The sequence below is a fragment of the Biomphalaria glabrata genome, chromosome 18, assembly GCF_947242115.1.
Source record: "Biomphalaria glabrata chromosome 18, xgBioGlab47.1, whole genome shotgun sequence".
In the NCBI taxonomy this organism is placed as follows: Eukaryota; Metazoa; Mollusca; class Gastropoda; family Planorbidae; genus Biomphalaria; species Biomphalaria glabrata.
The window spans coordinates 12,283,509-12,308,805 of record NC_074728.1 but is presented as its reverse complement, the minus strand read 5'-3'; the positions used below and the strand labels follow the sequence as shown (position 1 = coordinate 12,308,805).

The window sequence follows — 25,297 nt, the reverse complement described above, 5'->3', positions numbered from 1 at the left end:
GTCAACACCTTGGACTACTTGATACTTAGTCATGAACTCCTGGTACATGTTGACAATATAGTCATGGACATCATGGATTTCTGAACACTTAGGACTTGTTGACACATAGTCATGAAACCTGGGACTTAGTCATGAACATCACGTGAAGACTGTTTTTAGCACCTGGGACTTAGTCATGGACATCATGTGAAGACTGTTTTTAGCACCTGGGACTTAGTCATGGACATCACGTGAAGACTTTGCTTTTAGCACCTGGGACTTAGTCATGAACATCACGTGAAGACTTTGCATTTAGCACCTGGGACTTAGTCACGGACATCACGTGAAGACTGTTTTTAGCACCTGGGACTTAGTCATGGACATCACGTGAAGACTGTTTTTAGCACCTGGGACTTAGTCATGGACATCACGTGAAGACTTTGCTTTTAGCACCTGGGACTTAGTCATGAACATCACGTGAAGACTTTGCATTTAGCACCTGGGACTTAGTCACGGACATCACGTGAAGACTGTTTTTAGCACCTGGGACTTAGTCATGGACATCACGTGAAGACTTTGCTTTTAGCACCTGGGACTTGTTGACACATAGTCACAGATTTCTATAAATTATAATAATTATTTAATGGAAAAAAATAAATAACAAAATGGTTTTTTTTCACTACAATTAACCTCCCATGTCATTAACCTCCCATGTCATTTACCTCCCATGTCATTAACCTCCCATGTCATTTACCTCCATGCTTTTGATTCTGAGAGTAAACCAATTAATGGTATCAACTTGTGACTGCAGTATAAGCAATTATTTCGTGTTGATAAGATACATTGTATCATAAATACAATTTGTTTTTGTTTTTTTTTAAGTATATTTCACAGATGCTAATATTCTTGAATTATATTTTTGTGTGACATAGGTAAGTGCTGTTCAAAGTGATGAACCAGACAAGGTTGTCTATCCTGGTTGGGATTCTTTGTTATGTGAAAATTACTTTAGCATCTCTTTAAGTCACTAAAATTGTGATTTTATTCCCAGGCTATTATGATGGTTTGGACATTTGAAAAGCCACATATTTTGATTTCACTTCCAAACTATTAGGGTGGGTTTACCTTTGAAAGGCCACATATTTTGATTTCACTCCCAAGCTATTTGGGTGGGTTTTCCTTTTCATCGCAATGGATTTTTATAGATGTAAAAATGACAAAAGAATCAGGGGTACCACTGAATAGAATATAATCTTTATTGTGGTTTGACTAACTTATTAACCGCATTTCACTTGAAGTGAACGACATAACTCATTCAAGGGGGGCATGGCTCCGTAATCTTCATAGCCTCTCTTGAAGAGGTTCAGGGCCGAGGGAGTGACGGGCCGCTCCAGCTTGGAGAACTTGTGCAGCAGATTTCTTAGCGTCTCTTTGCTTGGACTCAGCTCCACACTGGCCGATGAAATGTCTTCAGACTGTGATTCTGAAAGACAACATGAAAATATATGACAACAGATGCAAGTATATGACAACAGATGCAAGTATATGACAACAGATGAAAATATATGACAACAGATGCAAGTATATGACAACAGATGAAAATATATGACAACAGATGCAAGTGAAAATATATGACAACAGATGCAAGTATATGACAACAGATGCAAGTATATGATGATATATCAGCCTATCAGCACATTTTATGTTCTTACAATCATAGAAACAGTGCTGGATTTACATGTTAGTTGAACAGTCTACAGCTTAGAATCCAAACATTCTTTGTCCCAGTGATTAATTTTTCATAAATACTTAAATTTAGTGCAGCATTCTTGGTCCAACACCCTCCCCCCCCCTCGCCCCCTACTTCTCACCCAATGCTTTAGCGAGAGTCTTTTCGAAGAACAAGTCGCTAGTTTGTCTAGACTTTGCATTACTGATAGCCGGTATTTATGACTACCAAAAGTACTGATAAATTTCCTCAGCAGATGTCGGTAATTTCTGTAATTTTTATAATTAGTTCACTTGTATTTATACTAGATATAGAACGTGTAAATAGTTTCTATTATTCTAAGCAACAAGGGCTAAGGATAAATTATTTTCCAACAGAGTCGAGTGACAAACAATGCTGTTTATCATTTGATCACGTCAAAGGCGAGAAAGAAAATATTTCAGTTTAATGAATTTCCATAACTTTTAAAACATGGTTCAACAGATTGGATAATCAACATTTGTTATTTGTGCCATTTAAAAGAATTTTTTTAAACCAGAGTCTGCATTTCTTTGTTTTGAATAATGATTTAAGGTGAAGATTTACTAATTCCATATCTAGTATATGGCCTACAACGCGAAGCGACTAATGTATCATTTCATAGAAATGAGATGAATGCGTGGGAACTAGATATAGTCGGAACCATGTCACCCACACAGCAGTTGTACCCTCTGCACACAACTAAAGGAGCGGCAAGTGCCGATACAGTTTAGGGTCAGTGGCGTCGCAAACTCTTCCAGGCCTGCCAGGGTGTAGCACTGGGTGCTGCCTACTCCTGATCCAGCTCCTGATTTTTTCTTCAGGGTTGACTCCCGAAGACTTATATATATATATATATATATATATATATATATATATATATATATATATGGATAAAACAGCAATGCAGTAGCGGTTTGAATTCGGAGTTTTCTTCAACTAGGTGGGTAGCCAACAGCGGCTAACGAGTCCCCTCCTGCCCGAAGCTTAATGGATTAGGGGCATGTTACTTTCTTCTTATCGGAAAATCATGTGTCCCAAACCTATATCTGGACTTGTATTATAATGGGCCCCATTACACAAATAGCTTTGGGCTTTGTCGAGTCTAAATTTGGTCTTGTATTTAGATAGAAAGAGAGAGTAATAGATAGATTCAAGTCTAAATCGGGTCCTGCATTTAGAAATAGATACATTCAAGTAAAAATTTGTTCCTGCATTTAGATAGAAATAGATTCGAGTACATTTTGATAGAAATAGATAGATTCGAATAATAGGCATCAGTTGTATTTGATGTATTTCAAGATTCTCCACTAACGATTACGTGTGAATCGCCCCTGACACTCTGATGTATCACTTTATTGTCATTACATTAATGCGCGTCCTGTGGCAAAGATTCAAACACCTTAGCTACTAAAGAAATACAAAGAACTCACTTAAGGAATTATAACACAGACATCCATAACTGGGAAATACAGTCAATGAACCGTAGCGGAGTCTTCAGTGTTTCAGACTACGAGGCCAAAATGATAGCCGAGAGCAAAAAAAAAAAAAGACTAACAAAAAAACTTGTAGCAGTAGGCCCAACCTACCCGTGCCATAAGTGGAAACCAGCTTTCAAAGGGAAGATCTTTGAGTTCAAAGGAAATGAGATTGCATTCATCTAGTTATATATAGACTATATATATATATATATATATATATATATTGTTATGACTTTGCCATGCGCACCGCCATCCAAGATAGTGCAGAAAGAAGGTGCGCACTATCTGTGACTAAACAAGTCGGATGTTGACATGAGAGAGAAAAAGGATTTCCGCCCTAGTAGAGAGCCAATATGGAGTTGCTGTGCTCAAGGCAGATGCCCCTTTGTGTTTGTCATGTCTCCGTGTAAATAAACGTCTATGTCTCGTTGAGTTGCCTCCCTTCAGTTATTACATTGGTGTCAGAAGTGGGATTATAGGCGACTCAACGAGAGGAGGTAGGATTCTAGCACAAAGGCATCTTTGAAACAACTAGACCAACTCTTAGTTAAAGAGCTAAGGCCGGAACTTCGTTACAGACGCCTGAAGCTTGGTGGTAGCAAGGAGGTGCTTACAGCTCGTCTCCGGCAAGCCCTAATTGATGAAGACGAAGATCCGGAGACCTACCTAATTGAAATTGAACCGGAGATTTATGAGCTTATTGGCAAGATAAATGAAGGTATTGATGCATTGTGTGAACAAATTAACAGTATGGGGAACACGGTAGATAAAATGGTGTCTCAAATGAAAGAAGGGTTAATGTACAGCAGAATTAGTATTGTCCGACTTTGGCTACTAGTACTATTTCTATGCATTCAGTGTATAATGAAGTACTTGATGTTAATAAGTAGTCATAATATAAAAAAGGAAAGTAGCTCTTTCAGACCTTGTGACCCTTGGGGCAAATGAATTAAAGCTCATTTGTTTCTAAAACCAACGGTTAACGAGGGTGCCATGTGGCAAGCATAGCTACCAACCACCATCACTTTCCAAAACACCCGTACCAATTAGATCTCTTAGAGACGCCCTAAAAATGTAGAAATACAAAATCCCAGCCATCATAGGGATGCAGACGTTACTTCAAAAAAGAAGATGGTTACGTCCTACACATCATGCATGTTAACCAATGACTTAAATTCTGCCAAGTCATTGGTTTTCCTGGCTGGCTCAGGCAACCCATTCCATGCTCTAATAGCACTAGGGAAGAAAGAGCATTTGTACAAATCTGTCCTAACATAAGGAACTAGGAATATACCTTTATCTTTATGTCTTTCAGAGTATTTTATTAAATTTTGTTTTTGTATTTAAAGATTATGGTTCAGTGTTTTATGTATAATTGCTACTTTATTTTTGAGTCTTCTGTCCTGAAGGCTTTCTAAATTTAGTGATTTAACTAAAGGTGTTACTCTAGTCAAATGTGAATATTCGTTTGTTATGAATCTCACTGCTCTATTTTGTGTCTGTTCCAGTTTCTTAATGTTTTCTTGAGTTGAGGGGTCCCAAACGGAGGATGCATATTCTATTATAGGCCTAACCAAGGTTAAATAACATTTTAGTTATATGTTCTTATTTGATTTATGGAAATTTCTTTTAATAAACCCTAATGCTTTGTTTGATTTTTTTTATAGTTTCATCAATATGTGGATTCCATGACAGTTTGTCATTTATTATAACACCTAGGTATTTTGCGTTTTTAGTCTGTGTTACTGGTTTGCCATGAATAAGATAAGTGGAATTAATTTGTTTTAGTTTTTTTGTTACCCTTAACAACTGACATTTTTCTGGGTGGAAAGACATGCTCCAATTTGATTCCCGTTTCTGTAATTCATCTAATTCTCTTTGTAAAATATCTGTGTCTTGTATTGTTTTTATTGTTCTATATATTATGCAATCGTCTGCAAATAATCTGACTTTTGTTCCTGAAGTAATACAATTTGGTAAATCATTTATGTAAATTAAAAATAGTAGTAAACCTAAGACTGTTCCTTGAGTTACACCTGAGTTTACTGTTATCGGTATTGATTTAGAGCCATTTATTATTACAGTTTGTTCTCTCCCTATCAGAAAATCTTTAATCCACTGATGCAATGGACCGTTAATGCCAAAATATTTCAATTTTTTAAAGTAAACTATGGTGGTGAACTTTGTTAAAAGCCTTGGAAAAATCTAGTAAGATAGCATCTATTTGTTCACTATTATTTAAACCTTTTGAAAAATCATCAATTAGTCCTATTAGTTGTGTTTCACATGATCTATATTTCCTAAAGTCATGTTAGTATGGGGTGAGGCCCGGTGAGGACATTATGTTTGTCTAAGTGGTTTATGATGTTGCTACATATTATGTGTTCTAGGATTTTACATGTGATGCTGGTAAGTGATACTGGTCTGTAGTTTCTTGGGTCAGATTTTTCTCCTTTTTTAAATAGGGGGGGGGGGGGTGACATTAGCTTCTTTCCAGTCCTTTGGTACTCTGCCCTGGTTAAGCGATGCCTGAAAGAGTATTTTTAACACTGGGGCTAGCTCATTAAAGCAGGCCAGAGCCCTCCATGGGCTGTAGCGCCACTGGGATGGATGGATGGGGCTAGCTCATTGCTTAGTTCTTTGAGTAATCTTGCTGGAATACCATCAGGTCCAGAAGCTTTATTTGGTTTGGTGTTGGCTAATAGTTTTTGGATTCCACTTTCTTGTACTACTCTATCTTCTATGTTGTCTATATATAGGCCTATATATATATATATATATATATATATATATATATATATATATATATATATATATATATATATATATATATAGAGAGAGAGAGAGAGAGAGAGAGAGAGAGAGATAGAGAGATAGATAGATAGATAGATAGATAGATAGATAGATAGATAGATAGATAGATAGATAGATAGATAGATAGATAGATAGATAGATAGATGTAGATATAGATAGATAGATTGATTGATTGATTGTAAAGTTAAATGTTTCGATAAATAGAACTACATTTCTAGTGTAAAGTTAAATACTACTACTTTAAGGCAATGTCTCCGAGTCTCTTTCGATACATAGATAAGAGTTCTCGATGTTTCACTTTTGGAAATCATTTTCTACCAAGTGTTCTCCATGCCAGTGAGGGCTGGCGTACGACTCAGCTGGTCTGAGCTGGTCTGACGGATCTGCCTGATCGTGTGGAATGCATTTTGGACTGTCTCTGATTCGAACCCTGCCGCCATCCGGCGGAGATCACGCGCCATCCCCCGTCGTGATGGTGGTTGAGGTTTAGGTTAGACAATAGTTATCTTCAAATCTGAAGGAACATCCGAAACTTGTCAAATAAAGACACTTTTTTTTTAATCGGACCATCGTCCCCGTGACTTTAGGGTCAGGATTCAACAGAGACCCACTGGTCCAGTTCAGTCTATTAGATCTACTAGTAGGCCAATCCGATACAACGACTGAGGGAAAAATGATTAGTTTGCAGGGTGGAGGTGTCATATACACAAACAAGACTAATCAAAACTAAATTTTTAAACAATGGAGAAAATGTCAATGTGAAATAATACTAGCCGGCCTAGCATCCCGTCATGTCCCCGGTTGTCCTCCTCGGAGGGTAAACGAAGTCAGAGGTGAACACAAAAAAAAACAACATTAAAATAAACAAAACTCAAATGTGTCCCTATAATCAGTTTGACCGCTTGGAGTTAAATTGGCAGTTAGGCCTATTGTTAAAGGTAGAATTAAAGCACATCTATTAGATATGATTTTTAATTATAAGCTTTGCTTTAGACCTGGTCACTTAAAAAAACAACACATCAAATTGAGTAATCAATATAACGCATTTACCAAAACATTGAATTTGGAGACAGTTGAGATGGCGATAGAAATAGTAACTAATAGACAGAAAGAGGAAACATGAAAGACAACAGGAAGGAACATTTTGTCAGAAGAGAGCAGGGAACATGAAAGAGGAAGGGTATGCCTACATTTTGGTAGTAGAGAGCAGGGAACATGAAAGAGGAAGGGTAGGCCTACATTTTGGCAGAAGACAGCACTGATCACGTTAGAGGTTTGGGTGTCTGTAAAAAAAAATGAAACCAATTTTCTGAGTTGGGGAAGGAAGGTGACTTTAGGGAACATAGAAGCAGGAGGGGATATAGTTTAAGGGAACATAAAAGCAGGAGGGAAGATAGTTTAAGGGAACGTAATCAAAAGGGAGTTGCCATTAGGGAAAATAATGGAACATGAAGGGTGAAAAAGATACTATTGAGGAACATACAAAGTAGTCTACCTTGTCTTTGTTGTATCATCCTTGCCAAAAGCTGAATCAATCCCGGAAGTGGAGTCCCCTCTTGCTCATCGTCCATATAGGTCAGGCCTTCTGAAATACAGGGAGACAATCAGAATATAAGACAGGCCTTCTGAAATACAAGGAGACAATCAGAATATAAGACAGGCCTTCTGAAATACAGGGAGACAATCAGAATATAAGACAGGCCTTCTGGAATACAGGGAGACAATCAGAATATAAGACAGGCCTTCTGAAATACAGGGAGACAATCAGAATATAAGACAGGCCTTCTGAAATACAGGGAGACAATCAGATTATAAGATAGGCCTTCTGAAATACAGGGAGACAATCAGAATATAAGACAGGCCTTCTGAAATACAGGGAGACAATCAGAATATAAGACAGGCCTTCTAAAATACAGGGAGACAATCAGAATATAAGACAGGCCTTCTGACATACAGGAAGACAATCAGATTATAAGACAGGCCTTCTGAAATACAGGGAGACAATCGGAATATAAGACAGGCCTTCTGAAATACAGGGAGACAATCAGAAAGTAAACATACGCACACAAAACACACAGTCAATGGTGGTGAATAAGAGGTATGCTTCCAAACTGAAGGTATTTATTCGAAAGCAAGTAGCCTTTATTTATAGGCCTCTATGTACTTTTCAGTATTTTTTAGTACTTCCCTATACCAACTCTTAAAGGATGCTTGGCAACTGGAAACCAGACTTTCAAACGATTTATCCATAAGGTGGCGTATTATATGCGACTATAAAAAGGTATACATCTAGAAGGAAATTGGTATACTATTGTTTGCAAATAAATGCAGATTAAAGTAAAAAGTACCCCTTTCGGACCTTGTGATCTATAGGGCAGATGATGTAAAGGGCATTTGTTACTATGAACGTCGGTTAACGATAATGTTATGTGGCAAGCTCAAACAGCTTATGCTTTTACTTTTCCCAATGAGGGTGATTTACCCGTTGGAGTTTGGGCGAGCCAAAAAAATCATGAACTTCAAGATCCCAGTCTTCACCCAGATTCGAACCCGAAACCCTCGGTTCGGAAGCCAAACGTTTTACCACCCAGCCACCATGCCAATCTAAATGTAGATTAACACAGTAAGAAACTGGAACAGATACATAATAGAGCAGTGAGATTCATAACAAACGAATATTCACATTGGGCTAGAGCAGGGGTCTCAAACTCATATCAGCATGTGGGCCACAGTGGAAAGTAACAACCCATCAGCGGGCCACACCACAAAAAGAGAAAATTTTTTTTTACGAACACTACTGTCACTGCAGTTCTTCAGAAAAAAAACAACAACTATAATTACTAGGCCTACTCCAGATGGCTCATCACTCATGTTTCTGTCCATTCAACTGGGAGCGTTTGGCAGAGACCAGACCATCGACGTTAGGCCTGAAGTCGCGTGTAGTGGCAAGCCGCAAGGTTGCTCTTAGATGCTTATCAGTCAGTCTTGATCGTAATGTTGTTTTGTTGATCTTCATTCTGGAGAAAAACTGTTTGCAAACGTACGTACTCCCAAACATTGCTAGAATTCTAGCATCTGTGCAGAATAAATTTGGAAACCTCTCTGGGAAGAAACTGGTAGAAATCTGGAACACCAACATCAGCGTATTTTTGCTTCAGAACAGTGTCACACTGCAGGTCCAGTAGTTCCATCTGGACTTCCTCTGGAACGTTTTTCACTTCAACTGCGAACGGAGTGGCAACAAGGAAAAACTGTGGTTCGAGAGCAGTGAATTGCTGAAAGCGGTGTTAAAAATCTTCCAGTAGTCTGGAGAGGATGTCTACGTAGTCTTTCAGCGCTGTGGTTCAACCGTAATGCTCTGTAGAAAAGACAAATGAGGCAGGTTTATATCTGCCAGCTTAGTGGCCCACAAAGTCAGCTTGTATCTGAATGATTTGATGCAGTCAAACATCACGGTAATCAGCTTCTTTGTGCCCTGTATGTGAATTGAGTGCATTGAGATGTTGCGTGATGTCAGTAAGAAAAGCAAGATCCGACAAAACATTGGGTCACTGAGCTGAGCTGCTATTTCCAGTCTCAGTTCAAAAAATCTCTGCAGCACTTTTCCACGACTCAACCATCTGACTTCCGTTTCTAAATCAGCTAGAAATGACACAAACTGTATGTGGTTGAGACCCCGTGCACGTATGAAGTTCACCGTCTTCACGACAACATCCTTCACGTTCTTCATCTGTAGACTTTTGCCACAGAGTGCTTTTTTGGTGCAGAATGCAGTGTATGGCTGCAAAAGGTCCCGCCAAGCTGAGCTGATACCGTTTCTCTACCATTTATCCAACAACACCAACCTTCTCTAAACACATTGATAGTGCACCGTCCGTAGCCACTGAAACAAGTTTTTCTCACGGTAGTCTACACCTGTCAATACAAGCTTCCAGTTCTTGAAAACACGTCGCGTCCAGTCGTCGTTCCTTTTATGGGGAGTAAGTCCAATAACTCTTCAACAATGTTCAAGTTTTCGTCGACCCCACGAATGAATACGGCACAGTATGCTGTGTCTGTTACACCAGTAGACTTGTCCAGTGCAATGGAATAAGCTACAAACTCTTTTGCAGCGGCAATCAGTTGCTGTTGAACATTTGTCACTGACTTGGTGATCCTGCTTGCAACTGTGCTCGCAGACAAACTTATGCCTTCGAAGAGTTTCTTTTTCTCGGGGCAGATAATTTCACACGCCTGTAGCATACACTCTTTTACAAACTGGCCTTTAGTGAATGGTCGTGTGCTTTTGCTATCATCTCGCTAACAACAAAGCTTGCTTTCACAGAATCTTTGCTTGCAGTAGACACACCTCATTTACTGATTTGTGTAGTTGTAAATCATTTCACGACTTATATGTAGTCATTGTAAATTTTATCTAATTTTTTCGAATTCGCAAACGTGGCCGCGGGCCACTCAAAATTGTTTAGCGGACCACAGGGCCACGTGTTTGAGACCCCTGGGCTAGAGTAACACCTTTAGTAAAATCACTCAATTTAGAAAGCCTTCAGGAGGGAAGACTCAAAAGTAAAGTAGCAATTATACATAAAACACTGAACCATAATCTTCAAATACAAAAACAAAAACTAATAAAATACTTCGAAAGACATAAAGATAAAGGTATATTCCTAGTTCCTTATGTTAGGACAGATTTGTACAAATGCTCTTTCTTCCCTAGTGCTATTAGAGCATGGAATGGGTTGCCTGAGCCAGCCAGGAAAACCAATGACTTGGCAGAATTTAAGTCATTGGTTAACATGCATGATGTGTAGGACGTAACCATCTTCTTTTTTGAAGTAACATCTGCATCCCTTTGATGGCTGGGATTTTGTATTTCTACATTTTTAGGGCGTCTCTAAGAAATCTAATTGGTACGGGTGTTTTGGAAAGTGGTGGTGGTTGGTAGCTATGCTTGCCACATGGCACCCTCGTTAACCTTTGGTTTTAGAAACAAATGAGCTTTAATTCATTAGCCCCAAGGGTCACAAGGTCTGAAAGAGCTACTTTCCTTTTTTATATTATGACTACTTATTAACATCAAGTACTTCATTATACACTGAATGCATAGAAATATTACTAGTAGCCAAAGTCGGACAACACTAATTCTGCTGTACATTAACCCTTAGATGACCTGCCATCTTTCAACAGATGTAAAAGTATCAAACAAAATCTCACATTTCCGAGTTTCCCTTTGGGTATACCTCAGCTCCTAGCGTCACTGCATCAAGCAGCACTCTGTTCTGTTTAAACACGGTACATCAATGGATCACTTTAATGTCACACAGATCCGATCGTTGTGATCAGCCTTTTAATTGATCTAGGGGGGCCCCTTTCATCAGTGGACCGGTGTGATCGCTCCACCTAAGTACCCCGCGTTGTTTGTGCATCCGTCACTGACTTAGATAACACACCCGATATCTACACGATCAATTAACAGGATTTCGTTCCACACCCACACCCACACCTGATTGGCTCAACACTTAGGGTCCTCATGATGCGCTTCCTGCGGTTTATTCTAAAATATGATGCTATTTGATTATCTGTCTTATGAAATTCTCCCCCTTATTCCAAACAGTATCTAGGCCATCAAAGAGTAGTTCAATTAGTAGCGTAACATTTGAAGTGAAGAGGGACTCAGATCCAATGGAAATATCATTACTGTCAGTACTATTCATCATAATAATGAAATGATACATATTAATGAGAATGACGTCAACCGTAAAAGAAAAGGGGGTTGAGACTAGACATTTGTGTTGGAAATCAAATGTCTGGGTTAAAATGTCACTAATATAAACAAATAAAAGGTATATGAGTATTTATTATTTTTATTCTTTGAGTTGCAACCAGAACCCTCTAATTCATAAATAAGCTGTCCTATTGGGGCAGCTCTCATGATAAAATTAGTCCCAGCACCATCTCCAGATAGTTAACAAAAATACAAATTTAAAAGAGGCTAGAGTTTGGTTGTACAAATGACTATGACATTTTAAAGATTATCACCTGATCTCCAGACTTTTTTTTTGTGATCCTTCATTTATCTTCCAGAAGGAAATCGAAAGTGAAAGTAAGTAAAACTAGTTTCTAGACTCTCTAAATTAGTATATGGAAATTCCCGATCTATTTGTATAGTGTGGACGAGCAGTGATGTCACATGCAAAAGCATTTGTCTTTCGAAACTTCGGCTGTATAATATGATGACGTTTCATGGTGTCCAGTTGAATAACGACAGAGGATTTAGGTATCTGATAGAGCCAGTAAACTTGACATTTGTTTAGCCCGATAAAGTATCTGATAGAGCCAGTAAACTTGACACTTGTTTAGCCCGATAAGGTATCTGATAGAGCCAGTAAACTTGACACTTGTTTAGCCCGATAAGGTATCTGATAGAGCCAGTAAACTTGACACTTGTTTAGCCCGATAAGGTATCTGATAGAGCCAGTAAACTTGACACTTGTTTAGCCCGATAAAGTATCTGATAGAGCCAGTAAACTTGACACTTGTTTAGCCCGATAAGGTATCTGATAGAGCCAGTAAACTTGACACTTGTTTAGCCCGATAAAGTATCTGATAGAGCCAGTAAACTTGACACTTGTTTAGCCCGATAAGGTATCTGATAGAGCCAGTAAACTTGACACTTGTTTAGCCCGATAAGGTATCTGATAGAGCCAGTAAACTTGACACTTGTTTAGCCCGATAAAGTATCTGATAGAGCCAGTAAACTTGACACTTGTTTAGCCCGATAAAGTATCTGATAGAGCCAGTAAACTTGACACTTGTTTAGCCCGATAAAGTATCTGATAGAGCCAGTAAACTTGACACTTGTTTAGCCCGATAAAGTATCTGATAGAGCCAGTAAACTTGACACTTGTTTAGCCCGATAAAGTATCTGATAGAGCCAGTAAACTTGACACTTGTTTAGCCCGATAAAGTATCTGATAGAGCCAGTAAACTTGACACTTGTTTAGCCTGATAAAGTATCTGATAGAGCCAGTAAACTTGACACTTGTTTAGCCCGATAAGGTATCTGATAGAGCCAGTAAACTTGACACTTGTTTAGCCCGATAAAGTATCTGATAGAGCCAGTAAACTTGACACTTGTTTAGCCCGATAAGGTATCTGATAGAGCCAGTAAACTTGACACTTGTTTAGCCCGATAAGGTATCTGATAGAGCCAGTAAACTTGACACTTGTTTAGCCCGATAAGGTATCTGATAGAGCCAGTAAACTTGACACTTGTTTAGCCCGATAGAAAATCCAGATGTCCACGTTTTTCACAATAAATGTTAGGAAATTATTCTCTTAAAGCTGCGGGTAGGTTCTACACCATTACACCTTATATCTAGCCTCCTTCGGGCAGTGGATAACAGCGGGTAGGTTCTATACCATTACACTTTATATCCAGCCTCCTTCGGGCAGTGGATAACAGCGGGTAGGTTCTATACCATTACACCTTATATCTAGCCTCCTTCGGGCAGTGGATAACAGCGGGTAGGTTCTATACCATTACACCTTATATCTAGCCTCCTTCGGGCAGTGGATAACAGCGGGTAGGTTCTATACCATTACACCTTATATCTAGCCTCCTTCGGGCAGTGGATAACAGCGGGTAGGTTCTACGCCATTACACCTTATATCTAGCCTCTCTCAAGAAGGCAGTGGATAACAGCGGGTAGGTTCTATACCATTACACCTTATACCTAGCCTCCTTCGGGCAGTGGATAACAGCGGGTAGGTTCTATGCCATTACATCTTATACCTAGCCTCCTTCGGGCAGTGGATAACAGCGGGTAGGTTCTATGCCATTACAACTTATACCTAGCCTCCTTCGGGCTGTGGATAACAGCGGGTAGGTTCTATGCCATTACACCTTATACCTAGTCTCAAGAAGGCAGTGGATGGCAGCTGGTAGGTTCTATACCATTACACCTTATACCTAGTCTCAAGAAGGCAGTGGATGGCAGCTGGTAGGTTCTATACCATTACACCTTATATCTAGCCTCCTTCGGGCAGTGGATAACAGCGGGTAGGTTCTATGCCATTACACCTTATACCTAGTCTCAAGAAGGCATTATGATGGCAGCTGGTAGGATTCAAACGTGGGACCGCGAGGATGACATAATCAGGCAGTCATTACACTTATGTCCAGTATTTCCAAACTGTGCTACTGTGTTCCCCGTGGTTTTCCACGAATTATAAGAATAATTAACTATTAGGCTTACAAGCACGTTAATTAATTCCTAAGTAAATGCAGATAAGAAAAGAAAAAATGATTTTTTATTAGCGACTTTCGGTAACGAAAACAAAAAAATAAATTATAACATCGCTATGAACTTTAAACCACTGACTTAGCAAGGTACCCGAGAGTCCTGGTTCAAGAATAGGTTGGTGGGCCCTGGTTTAAGAATATGTTGGTGGGCTCTGGTTTAAGAATATGTTGGTGGGCCATGGTTTAAGAATATGTTGGTGGGCCCTGATTTAAGAATATGTTGGTGGGCTCTGGTTTAAGAATATGTTGGTGGGCCCTGGTTTAAGAATATGTTGGTGGGCTCTGGTTTAAGAATATGTTGGTGGGCCCTGGTTTAAGAATATGTTGGTGGGCTCCCTCCAAGTAAGACAAATTTAGTGTGACAACAACAAAAATCGAGTAGTCTGTGTATCGTTACATTTACCAAAAGACATTCCAATGTAAACAGTGTCCTCACGTTGGCTTCCTTTATTGTGCCGTACAACTAATCCAGCTAGTCACAATCTAGTGTCTTCAAACTCAACAAACAAATAATTTAGTAGTTCTTTTCCCCACTATATAAATTAACATTCCAAAAATATATCTATGGTGAAAACTATAGTCTAAGGTACATGGTGGCTTCCAAGCTTTGGGTCCTGGGTTCGAATCTCGGTGAAGACTGGGATTTTGAATTTCGGGATTTTTTAGGACGCCCCTGAATCCACCCAACTCTAATGGGTATCTGACTTTAATTTGGGAAAGTAAAAGCTGTTGGTCGTTGTGCTGGCCATATGACAACCTGCTTGATAACCGTTGGCCAAGGAAACAGATGACCTTAACATCATCTGCCCCATAAAAATGGATAGTTCGTCTAACATTTATTTATAAAAGTTTCATTTTTCTGGCCTCCTAAGTAGCAAAGTCAGAAACCAAAGTCAGAAACCAAAGTCAGAAACCAAAGTCAGAAAGCAATGCTGTCTCTTGTTGAATGGAAAGAACTGCAAGCGAAGCCTGACATGCTGTGTCATAGAACTTCTAAAATATTTTTTTTTATCAATCGCAACTTTCAGAATGACCGCTTTGCTGAACAGCTGTTACGGGCAAAGTGACTGGGGATGATTGACTGAAACATGTTGAGAATTTTGTTTATAAAACCTGTCATGTAATTGAGAAATAATGACACCGATATTTCGGTAAAATACGTTGATTTTGTAAGTCCTCTCTACATTTTCCATTTCATCCTCCCCAGTAGTCAGGGAAAGTGAAAGTTGTTCATTTAACTTTCTGCAATAGCGTGTAGCTAAAAAACTGAATCAACAGCTTAACTCTTTCTCTCCGTAATTATTTACCACATTCTGGTGGAATCAACGCTGGTATCGTCAGTTAGGAGAGAAAGAGTTAAGGACGAGCTAATCCAGGAGCTTTATTTCTTATAGTCTTAAAGCCGTCTATTATAAACCTTCTCCAGTTCACTCACAGCTTTATTTCTTATAGTCTTAAAGCTGTCTATTATAAACCTTCTCCAGTTCACTCACAGCTTTATTTCTTATAGTCTTAAAGCCGTCTATTATAAACCTTCTCCAGTTCACTCACAGCTTTATTTCTTATAGTCTTAAAGCCGTCTATTATAAACCTTCTCCAGTTCACTCACAGCTTTATTTCTTATAGTCTTAAGCCGTCTATTATAAACCTTCTCCAGTTCACTCACAGCTTTATTTCTTATAGTCTTAAAGCTGTCTATTATAAACCTTCTCCAGTTCACTCACAGCTTTATTTCTTATAGTCTTAAAGCCGTCTATTATAAACCTTCTCCAGTTCACTCACAGCTTTATTTCTTATAGTCTTAAAGCCGTCTATTATAAACCTTCTCCAGTTCACTCACAGCTTTATTTCTTATTGTCTTAAAGCCGTCTATTATAAACCTTCTCCAGTTCACTCACAGCTTTATTTCTTATAGTCTTAAAGCCGTCTATTATAAACCTTCTCCAGTTCACTCATAGCTTTATTTCTTATAGTCTTAAAGCCGTCTATTATAAACCTTCTCCAGTTCACTCACATCTTGATGCTTGTACTCCAACACTTGGGACACAACTTTAGAATGTTTCACTTGGCAATAAGCAGAACAATAATATCCAATGTTTGTAATCTTCTCCTAAGCACTGCAGCTTTCAGGCGTTCTTTTGAGTTAACATCTTTAGCACATCAAGATGTCTGCATCTCATTGCAGTTAGAGTATCATTCCTTGATGACCACTTGTAGATCATAAGTTGGTTGTGTCCTATAAACTAGTTGCTTTCTCCACTGGGTTCAAGAACCGCACCTCTTGAGCGAAATTAGTCATAAACGTTTCGTCAAAAAGTCTGTAGCTTCTTGAACACAGCTGACGGAATCCAATTTAAGTTGAGGTTAGCGCAGTGAACAAAATGCACAAGAGAATACTTTTGCTGAAGCGATGCCTAAAGGTTATTGAACTGTTTACTCATATGGGAAGTACCATCATAGCATAACATGGTTTCGTCATTTATTTAAAGATAAATGGTGACTTTGAATTACTTGCAGTATTTGTGTAGTCAATTCTGCAGACTTCTGGTTCACACAAATATGAAAATCCCGAAATGACTCTGATGGCTATTTCTTTGGGTATTCCGTCATCCGAGATGTCTCTCATGCATACAGGGTCGAATTGAAAGAAGAGCAGGCGAGGCCTCCACAAAAGAGAAATAAAATGGATCCGACATTTCGACAGATCAGAAACTGAAAATGTTTTTTTATTGTTTTTTTTTTGGTAACTTTTTTTTTTCGCATTTTTACGGCTGAGAAAAATGTCGCGATTAAAAAGTGCGCAATTGTAGCAAGTGTGCGATTGTAGCAAGTGTGCGATTGTAGCAAGTGTGCGATTGTAGCAGGCTCGGAATTAGTAATTACAGCTCCGACAGTGCGTCTAGATATTAGAATTCAGCATAACAGCATCATGCAAGTAATCAAGAATGTATGCAGAACACAAAACCATTCAAGTTGAGTAGATTTTCAAGCTCTTAACCATCATGGCTAGAGTGATGTGTGCATCCCACGTGACCAGCCATCATGATAGTTTCTATCAGACACAATATTTCAGTTGTAAATCTGTCAATTAAAAATCTGTAAATTTGAAAATGTGTAAATTGTAAATGTGTAAAACCTGATAGAATGCTACTTTTAGAAAGCAAACATTAACGTTTGAATACGAGATGCAACTAAATCAGGTCTCAGAGGGTTGTCTTTTTACTCAGTGAGTAAAAGAAAAGTGTGCTGATTCTAAATGGATTGTTTGTCATGGCCATGGTCTTATTCAGAGTCAAGTAACACTGGCATTACATGATTGTCGTGGCTTCATTTGTGGTCCTCCTTTTTTTTTTTTTTTTACAATACCTGTATTCAACTCAGAACTTCTTGGAACCTCAGTTTAGAATAAGAATACTGGATCTAATTAAAGAAATGGTATAGAAATTTCTAAATAAGAATTGATGGTGTGCCAAATGTTCCTGAACATTTGTTTATAGTGGTTTATATAACTATTTAGTGAATAAAACCGATAATTCTGAATGATACGTTTTCATTATAAAGATCTCCAGACCAAATTTAATTTTATTATTTTTATATTTTTAAAAATTATAACGTCAAACCAGAGTTTTCCTTGTTTGGCTAATTAGCTAGTAATTTAATTTTTTTTTCAAAAAAATATACATAAATTTTGAAATTTCCAGGAAAATGGTTAGAGCCGTTTACGAGATCCATGTCCACCTAGACTCCAACTTTTTGTTGAATTCTGAACCCACGAATTGCAAAAAGAATAGAACGCGATATGAAGAAATGTGATGGTAACATAATAAAACCTAAATTTAAAACAAAAAGTAACGTTTTTTTTTTTAATATTTGAAATAAATCGACAAACTAAACAATGGTCAAGGATGTCATATTGAAAGATCCCTTTTGCCAACAGCGTATCAATACTAACGTATTCTGTACACCAAAAAAGACTTGCTATTTATGAATGACTTCTGTTTCTGTGGCGCACGGTTACTGAGGATCAGCACAACAAATACCGCCTTTACTTTCCCCCAAATAATGTCAGAGCTGGGTGGACCCCGGGATCTCTCAGTTCGGAAGTCAAGTGCTTTACCACTCTGCCACCTTGCATCATCTGCCCTAGATATTGAAAGGTCTGAAGGGGAACTTTAGTGGGTTATTGTTTTGTTCCTTCATTTAAGAACTTTTCCCATAACCCAGCCAGTAGCCTATATCAATAAACAGAACTGTGCTGCTTGATTCGACAATTGTCTTTTTAATCCCTGTACTAGACGGAAGTTTTTATGAGCTTCCTCTAATAAATCAAAAGGAGGTCACAACGCCAGCCTGGGGTCAAGTTGTTCAATGCGCATGCCAAGTTTATAGCACTTCTCTATGAACGAGGCAATAAAGGAAGGCATTTAGAGCCAACCAAATACGGACCCCAACACAATCAGTGGAACAAAGTCAACAGTTGTCTTCAAACATTGTTAGACTATTTGTGGACAGAGCCGTGTCCGACATAATTAAAACGATTATCTCCCTTTGTCGCTTTGGCTATTTGCAAATAAATACATGTAAAATAACAAGAGGAAAAAAATCATTAAAATATAAATGAAGATAAACAAAAACTTAAATTGCATTATTTTTTGAAGGCCTTACTTAAGTCTATGTAAAGGACTCCATAAAAAAAAGTTTCATGTTTGAAATATTCTACCTCAAGTGGATGTCATTTTGGATGATACTCGAAATTCCTTTAAAATAATAAACAAGGAATTTAGTAGGGGTGCACCCGATAGTCGCTCCGGCTCCGGCTTCTGCCGAATATCCGGCAATTTTTACTATCCGGCGATATTCGGCTCCGGCCGGATATCACTACTGGATAGTAAACCGGATAGTAAAAAGTAAACCTATTTAATATGCATAAAGTGGACCTCGTTCCATTAATGTCTGCTAGCAATGGCGAAGAAAGTATGTATAGTGAGAATGTCAGTAGCATGTGTGGTGAGACTGTCAGATGTGTGGTGAAACACTCAGTAGCATGTGTGGTGAAATAGTCTTTCGTAAGTATTGTGTGACTGTCAATAGCATTATGTTGTGACTGTCAGTAACACGTGTAGTGGAATTGTCAGTTAAATTCGTGATGTGACTTTCAGCGGCATGTGTGGTGTCACATTTAGTAGCATGTGTGGTGTCACTTTCAGTAGCATGTGTGGTGAAATTGTCAGTAGCATGGGTGGTGTCACTTTCAGTTGCATGTGTGGTGTCACTTTCAGTAGCATGTGTGGTGTCACTTTCAGCAGCATGTGTGGTGAAATTGTCAGTAGCATGTGTGGTGTCACTTTCAGTAGCATGTGTGGTGAAATTGTCAGTAGCATGTGTGGTGTCACTTTCAGTAGCATGTGTGGTGTCACTTTCAGTAGCATGTGTGGTGTCACTTTCAGTAGCATGTGTGGTGTCACTTTCAGCAGCATGTGTGGTGAAATTGTCAGTAGCATGTGTGGTGTCACTTTCAGTAGCATGTGTGGTGAAATTGTCAGTAGCATGTGTGGTGTCACTTTCAGTAGCATGTGTGGTGTCACTTTCAGTAGCATGTGTGGTGTCACTTTCAGTAGCATGTGTGGTGAAATTGTCAGTAGCATGTGTGGTGAAATTGTCAGTAGCATGTGTGGTGTCATTTTCAGTAGCATATGTGGTGTCACTTTCAGTAGCATGTGTGGTGTCATTTTCAGTAGCATGTGTTATGTCACTTTCAGCAGCATGTGTGGTGTCACTTTCAGTAGCATGTGTGGTGTCATTTTCAGTAGCATGTGTGGTGTCACTTTCAGCAGCATGTGTGGTGTCATTTTCAGTAGCATGTGTGGTGTCACTTTCAGTAGCATGCGGTGTCAGTTTCAGTAACATGTGCAGTGTGACTGTTAGTAACACATGTGGTGAAAAAGTCAGTAGCATGTGTGGTGAAATTGTCATTTGAATGTGTGGTGTGACTTTCAGTAGCATGTGTGGTGAAATTGTCATTTGAATGTGTGGTGTGACTTTCAGTAGCATGTGTGGTGAAATTGTCATTTGAATGTGTGGTGTGACTTTCAGTAGCATGTGTGGTGAAATTGTCATTTGAGTGTGTGGTGTGACTTTCAGTAGCATGTATGGTGAAATTGTCATTTGAGTGTGTGGTGTGACTTTCAGTAGCATGTGTGGTGAAATTGTCATTTGAGTGTGTGGTGTGACTTTCAGTAGCATGTGTGGTGAAATTGTCATTTGAGTGTGTGGTGTGACTTTCAGTAGCATGTGTGGTGAAATTGTCATTTGAATGTGTGGTGTGACTTTCAGTAGCATGTATGGTGAAATTGTCATTTGAGTGTGTGGTGTGACTTTCAGTAGCATGTGTGGTGAAATTGTCATTTGAGTGTGTGGTGTGACTTTCAGTAGCATGTATGGTGAAATTGTCATTTGAATGTGTGGTGTGACTTTCAGTAGCATGTGTGGTGAAATTGTCATTTGAGTGTGTGGTGTGACTTTCAGTAGCATGTGTGGTGAAATTGTCATTTGAATGTGTGGTGTGACTTTCAGTAGCATGTGTGGTGAAATTGTCATTTGAATGTGTGGTGTGACTTTCAGTAGCATGTGTGGTGAAATTGTCATTTGAATGTGTGGTGTGACTTTCAGTAGCATGTGTGGTGAAATTGTCATTTGAATGTGTGGTGTGACTTTCAGTAGCATGTGTGGTGAAATTGTCATTTGAGTGTGTGGTGTGACTTTCAGTAGCATGCTTGGTCAAAATAAATAAACAAGAAAAACATTTTTAATACTTTTACAAAGACATTAGGCTCCCTACCTCCTTTGTACAATTTATAGAGCGATTATTTTCTCTTTACTAATCAATTTTAGATTTTTAAAAATATGGAACTGTGTCCAGGTTTTTCCCACCCTACCAAGAGTTAGTGAGAAAAGAAGCGAAGAAATTATGAGGAAACAGTAAACATAGACATAACCCACGTAGAACCACGGACCCCTAAACTTGCCCCATTGTCTAGCAGCGACGAAATACCAGTGTACCATCTATTGTCACCATTCGTCTCTTTAAAAAAAATACCAATCAGTGACATAACTCTAGAAGTAAAGGATGACAGAGTGGGCTAGGATAATTGTAAGTTATTTCCCTTGTTTATATTTCAATAATCATCCCAAATACATTGAAATTGTTGGTTCAGGCGAGTTTTGGATTAAGACCTTGCTAATTGTGGAATTACATCTAGACAATTTTGGATTTAGATCTAGCATATTTTGGACCTAGCAAGTTTCGGATTTAATCCTAGCAAATTTTAGATTTAGATCTAGCAAAGTTAATTTGGACGTAGATTAGACCTAGCAAAGTTTGGACAGAAAATTTTAGATTTGGACCTAGTAAATTTTGGATTTGGACCTGGCAAATCTAAGCCTAATTTTTAATTTCGCAGATTTGTAGAAGAAACAAATATATTCCCCTTTTGTTTGTAAACACATTTGTATTGCTTTCTATTATTTTGTTTCTCTTTTTAAAATGATGTTTCTAAAGAAGAAAAAAAAAGCAGGAGCATGTAACTCTAGTTGGTTCTAAGGCAAACCTAGCCTGACCAGTATTGGACTGATTAACAGACATTTTAATGACCGATAACAGAAAGTACGAGTGGTGGACAAGAAGGGGGAAGGGGGTGCATGAGAAGATGACTTGCCTGTTAGTATTGTCTCGTCGCTACTATTTCATCTTATCCGCCGCCCTTTTTATTTTTTTAGTCGATACGGAGTCGAGGATCAATATCGCATTTTATAATTTACAATCCGAATCGCTGGCCAGCAATATGTCGAAATAATAATTGGGTGAATTCAAAGCTCAAGCACGAGTCAAACAACGTTGGTACGACTCAGTTTGCGAGCAATGTTTTAAGTATGGGCGTTAAGTCAAAGACGTTAAGTTGGATGACCTTTGGGCTTGCAACAATAATTACTAGATATAACAGCGGTTTCTAACTTTTGTTCAAAAGTTACCAAATATAAGTTTGTTATTACCAAGTCACAAGTCCATCTTTTCAACCAACCAAGACGCTACTCTAGTAATGTTCATTCTAATGTTAGGTTCTTTCTGATAGTCCAAACATATTGAACAATAGCCTAAATACAAAGCAGACATGTATAATAATACAAAGTTATATAATATGCAAACTGTTCCACGACAAATCGCTCACTGATATTTCGTTCACCGACAAATCGTTAACGACAATTCGTTCACCCGACTATTCGTTCACTTGACTATTTGTTCACCCGACTTATCGTTCACCGACAACTGGCTCACAGACAACTTGTTCACCAACTTGTTCACCGACAGTTGGTTCACGACAAATCGTTCACTGTCATTGCGTTCACTGACAATTCGTTCACTGACAAATTGTTCATTGACAAATCGTTCACTCACTGACAATTCGTTCACTGACAATTCGTTCACTGACAATTCGTTCACTGACAATTCGTTCACTGTCATTGCGTTCACTGACAATTCGTTCACTGACAATTCGTTCATTGACAAATCGTTCACTGGATATTAACATATTGTTAATATTATATTCTCGTCGCGTGTTTAATTTGTTTACATTAAAAGTAAACAGGGGATTTATTCATTATAACTTTTGTTGCTATTTTTACCAAAAAAAAAACAAAAGATATCAAGAGATCAGCCCTAATCCTAATTGTTAATTTTTTAAAGCACGAACAGGAAAACAAAATGCGATCTTACAAGCCAGAACAAAATACAATTGAAAGAAAACATTTTAATGCTTCTTCATCCTTTTTACCACAGAAATGACCAATTTCTCCCGGACAACGTACCAATGACGTTTTTTGCCTGAACAGAACAAGCTCGCTAAAAGAAGCTTTGTTAAACACGCAGACGATCTTAGAACAACAAACCCATTACAAACTTGCATGATCCACTGCAACTTTTCTCAGGCTGTGTGTGTGTGGGGGGGGGGGAGGGGCATCTTAATTGAAAGAGGGGATGCGACGTTCTCTCATGGAAAGCGTGACGTCCTGACCGCTGGCGAGGGGCGAAGCCGTTCAGATTTAAAATGTGCATTTCATTGTATTTATCCATCAACGTTTGAATATTAACCCAGCGTAATAACAGTGTAATAACAGTATTATCAATGTTTAAAAAGTTAAAATAGTGTACGTTAAAGTCTTCGTATCATCTTCATTGAAGTGTGACAAAAATTCAAAGGTTTGCGGCTAGGCTTCTTACTTAACACGAAGTGTATCTTATCTTAAGACATAGGTCTACGTACCTGGAACATTCCTTGCCAAAATAGTATTGACTGATGCTGGTTCTTTCTATATTAAACAATTTAGTGACTTTTTTGTTTACTAGGAAGAATATATTGCGCCCAGAGTCCAAGAAAATACTTCATTATCTGAACGTCTCACTGCGTTATACTTTAACATTGACATTGGGTCTTCTTACTACAGGGAAAATGGGTTTTAGACGAAAAAAAAAGAATTTATGAAGCTCAGAACGCAGGAAAACGCTTGACGGAGTTAACGGCGCTTCATCAGACCACCTTACTGGACTAATGCCTCTCTAATACTATCTCCAGAAATCACTTTTTTGTTTCTACAAAACACTTTAAAATGATCTACAAAGTACTACTTGACGTTGAATGAGATGAAGTTGGATGTCTTGACCAGTCCCATCCTTTCTTCATTTTGTGTGACCTACATTCTTCTGACTAGGAGAAATTGCACAAGCTAAATGAGAATGGGTTTCTTAAGCCTCGAAAATGCTGAAAAGCGCTTGGCACCCGGGATTCCGCCGTTTCAGGAAGCATGTTTAGGTGACGGGGTTAAGTCTGTTTCTAATTGTAATAAACTAGCATTGTAAAATATACAACAACTATTGAAAAGATTTAATAAATGGGATTTTATAATAGAATAGACACTCCTTTTACATTTGTGCAATAATCAATGAAAGTTAATAATCAACTCACTGAAATGGTTCAACAAATAGAACAAACACACGATTGAATGGAAAATGTTTGGAGAAAGTTGATGGGGGGGGGGGGCGGGACACCATGAGCTAACCGCACCGGGTGACACCGTCCCTAGTGACGCCACTGATTAGGCCTGATTTCTAGATATAATTTTTTTTTTTTTGGAATTGTAGCAACAAAAGTTAGCAATCCCCTGTATGTTGCCTACTTTTAATGTACACTAATGAAACACGCAACCAGAATATGATATTAACAATATTTATCTATCTAACTAACTAACTAACTAACTAACTAACTAACTAACTAACTAACTAACTAACTATATATATATATATATATATATATATATATATAGCATTCTTTAGTCGCGAAATGAAATGAATGCCTGGGCATTAGCTGTAGTCGGAACAATGTCGCCCATACATAAGTTCCCCCCTCTCCACGCAGCTGATGTATCCAAAGGAACGGCAGTGCCGATATAGTTTGGGGTCAGCGCCGTCGCAGGTTCTGCAAGGGTGTAGCACTGAGTGCTGCAAACTGCCTTAGGGTCGCCAGCTCCTTATTTTTCCTTAGGGTTGACTCCTGAAGTCTTTCCCATTATTGGTTGGAATAGAAAGCCCTAAGTGTACTGGTTAAGGCGCCAGTTACTCGCCTTATATTATAAATATAAAGGAATCGTTTATTAGAAAATTATTAAATTATTACATTCATACATTATGACTTGGCCAACCGAGTAATCGAAAGCAAGAGTACACACTTATTCAGAAGATCTTACCTACTGGAAGTTTTCACATAAAACATTTGTTAGTCACAGTTATCTGCTTTTAGATCATTGTGTACGTTTATTAACCAATAAAAATTCAGTAAGAAAGAAAAGGAAGAGAAAGCTTTATGAAGACATGTGGTGGCGATGTCATGGAAGAAATTGAAACGAGGCAGATTGACAGAAATCAAT

The 25,297-nt window shown here is 38.4% G+C and overlaps 1 protein-coding gene across 3 annotated transcripts in view; it reads right to left on the bottom strand.

The window, feature by feature from the left end:
- Window positions 1-1,211: 1,211 nt before the first annotated feature.
- The window catches only part of LOC129923981 (uncharacterized), a 48,422-nt gene continuing 24,336 nt past the window's right edge, over window positions 1,212-25,297 (bottom strand). For 2 of the 3 annotated variants that reach the window (XM_056017459.1, XM_056017460.1), the window contains exons 3-4: window positions 7,517-7,606; window positions 1,212-1,462 (exon numbers count right to left, since the gene is read on the bottom strand). In XM_056017459.1, the coding sequence (XP_055873434.1) occupies window positions 1,257-1,462; window positions 7,517-7,606 (296 nt within the window). In that variant the 3' untranslated portion in view covers window positions 1,212-1,256. Of the gene's footprint in view, window positions 1,463-7,516; window positions 7,607-12,057; window positions 12,127-25,297 lie in introns of those variants that run through there. The other variant, XM_056017461.1, reaches the window with a different exon arrangement.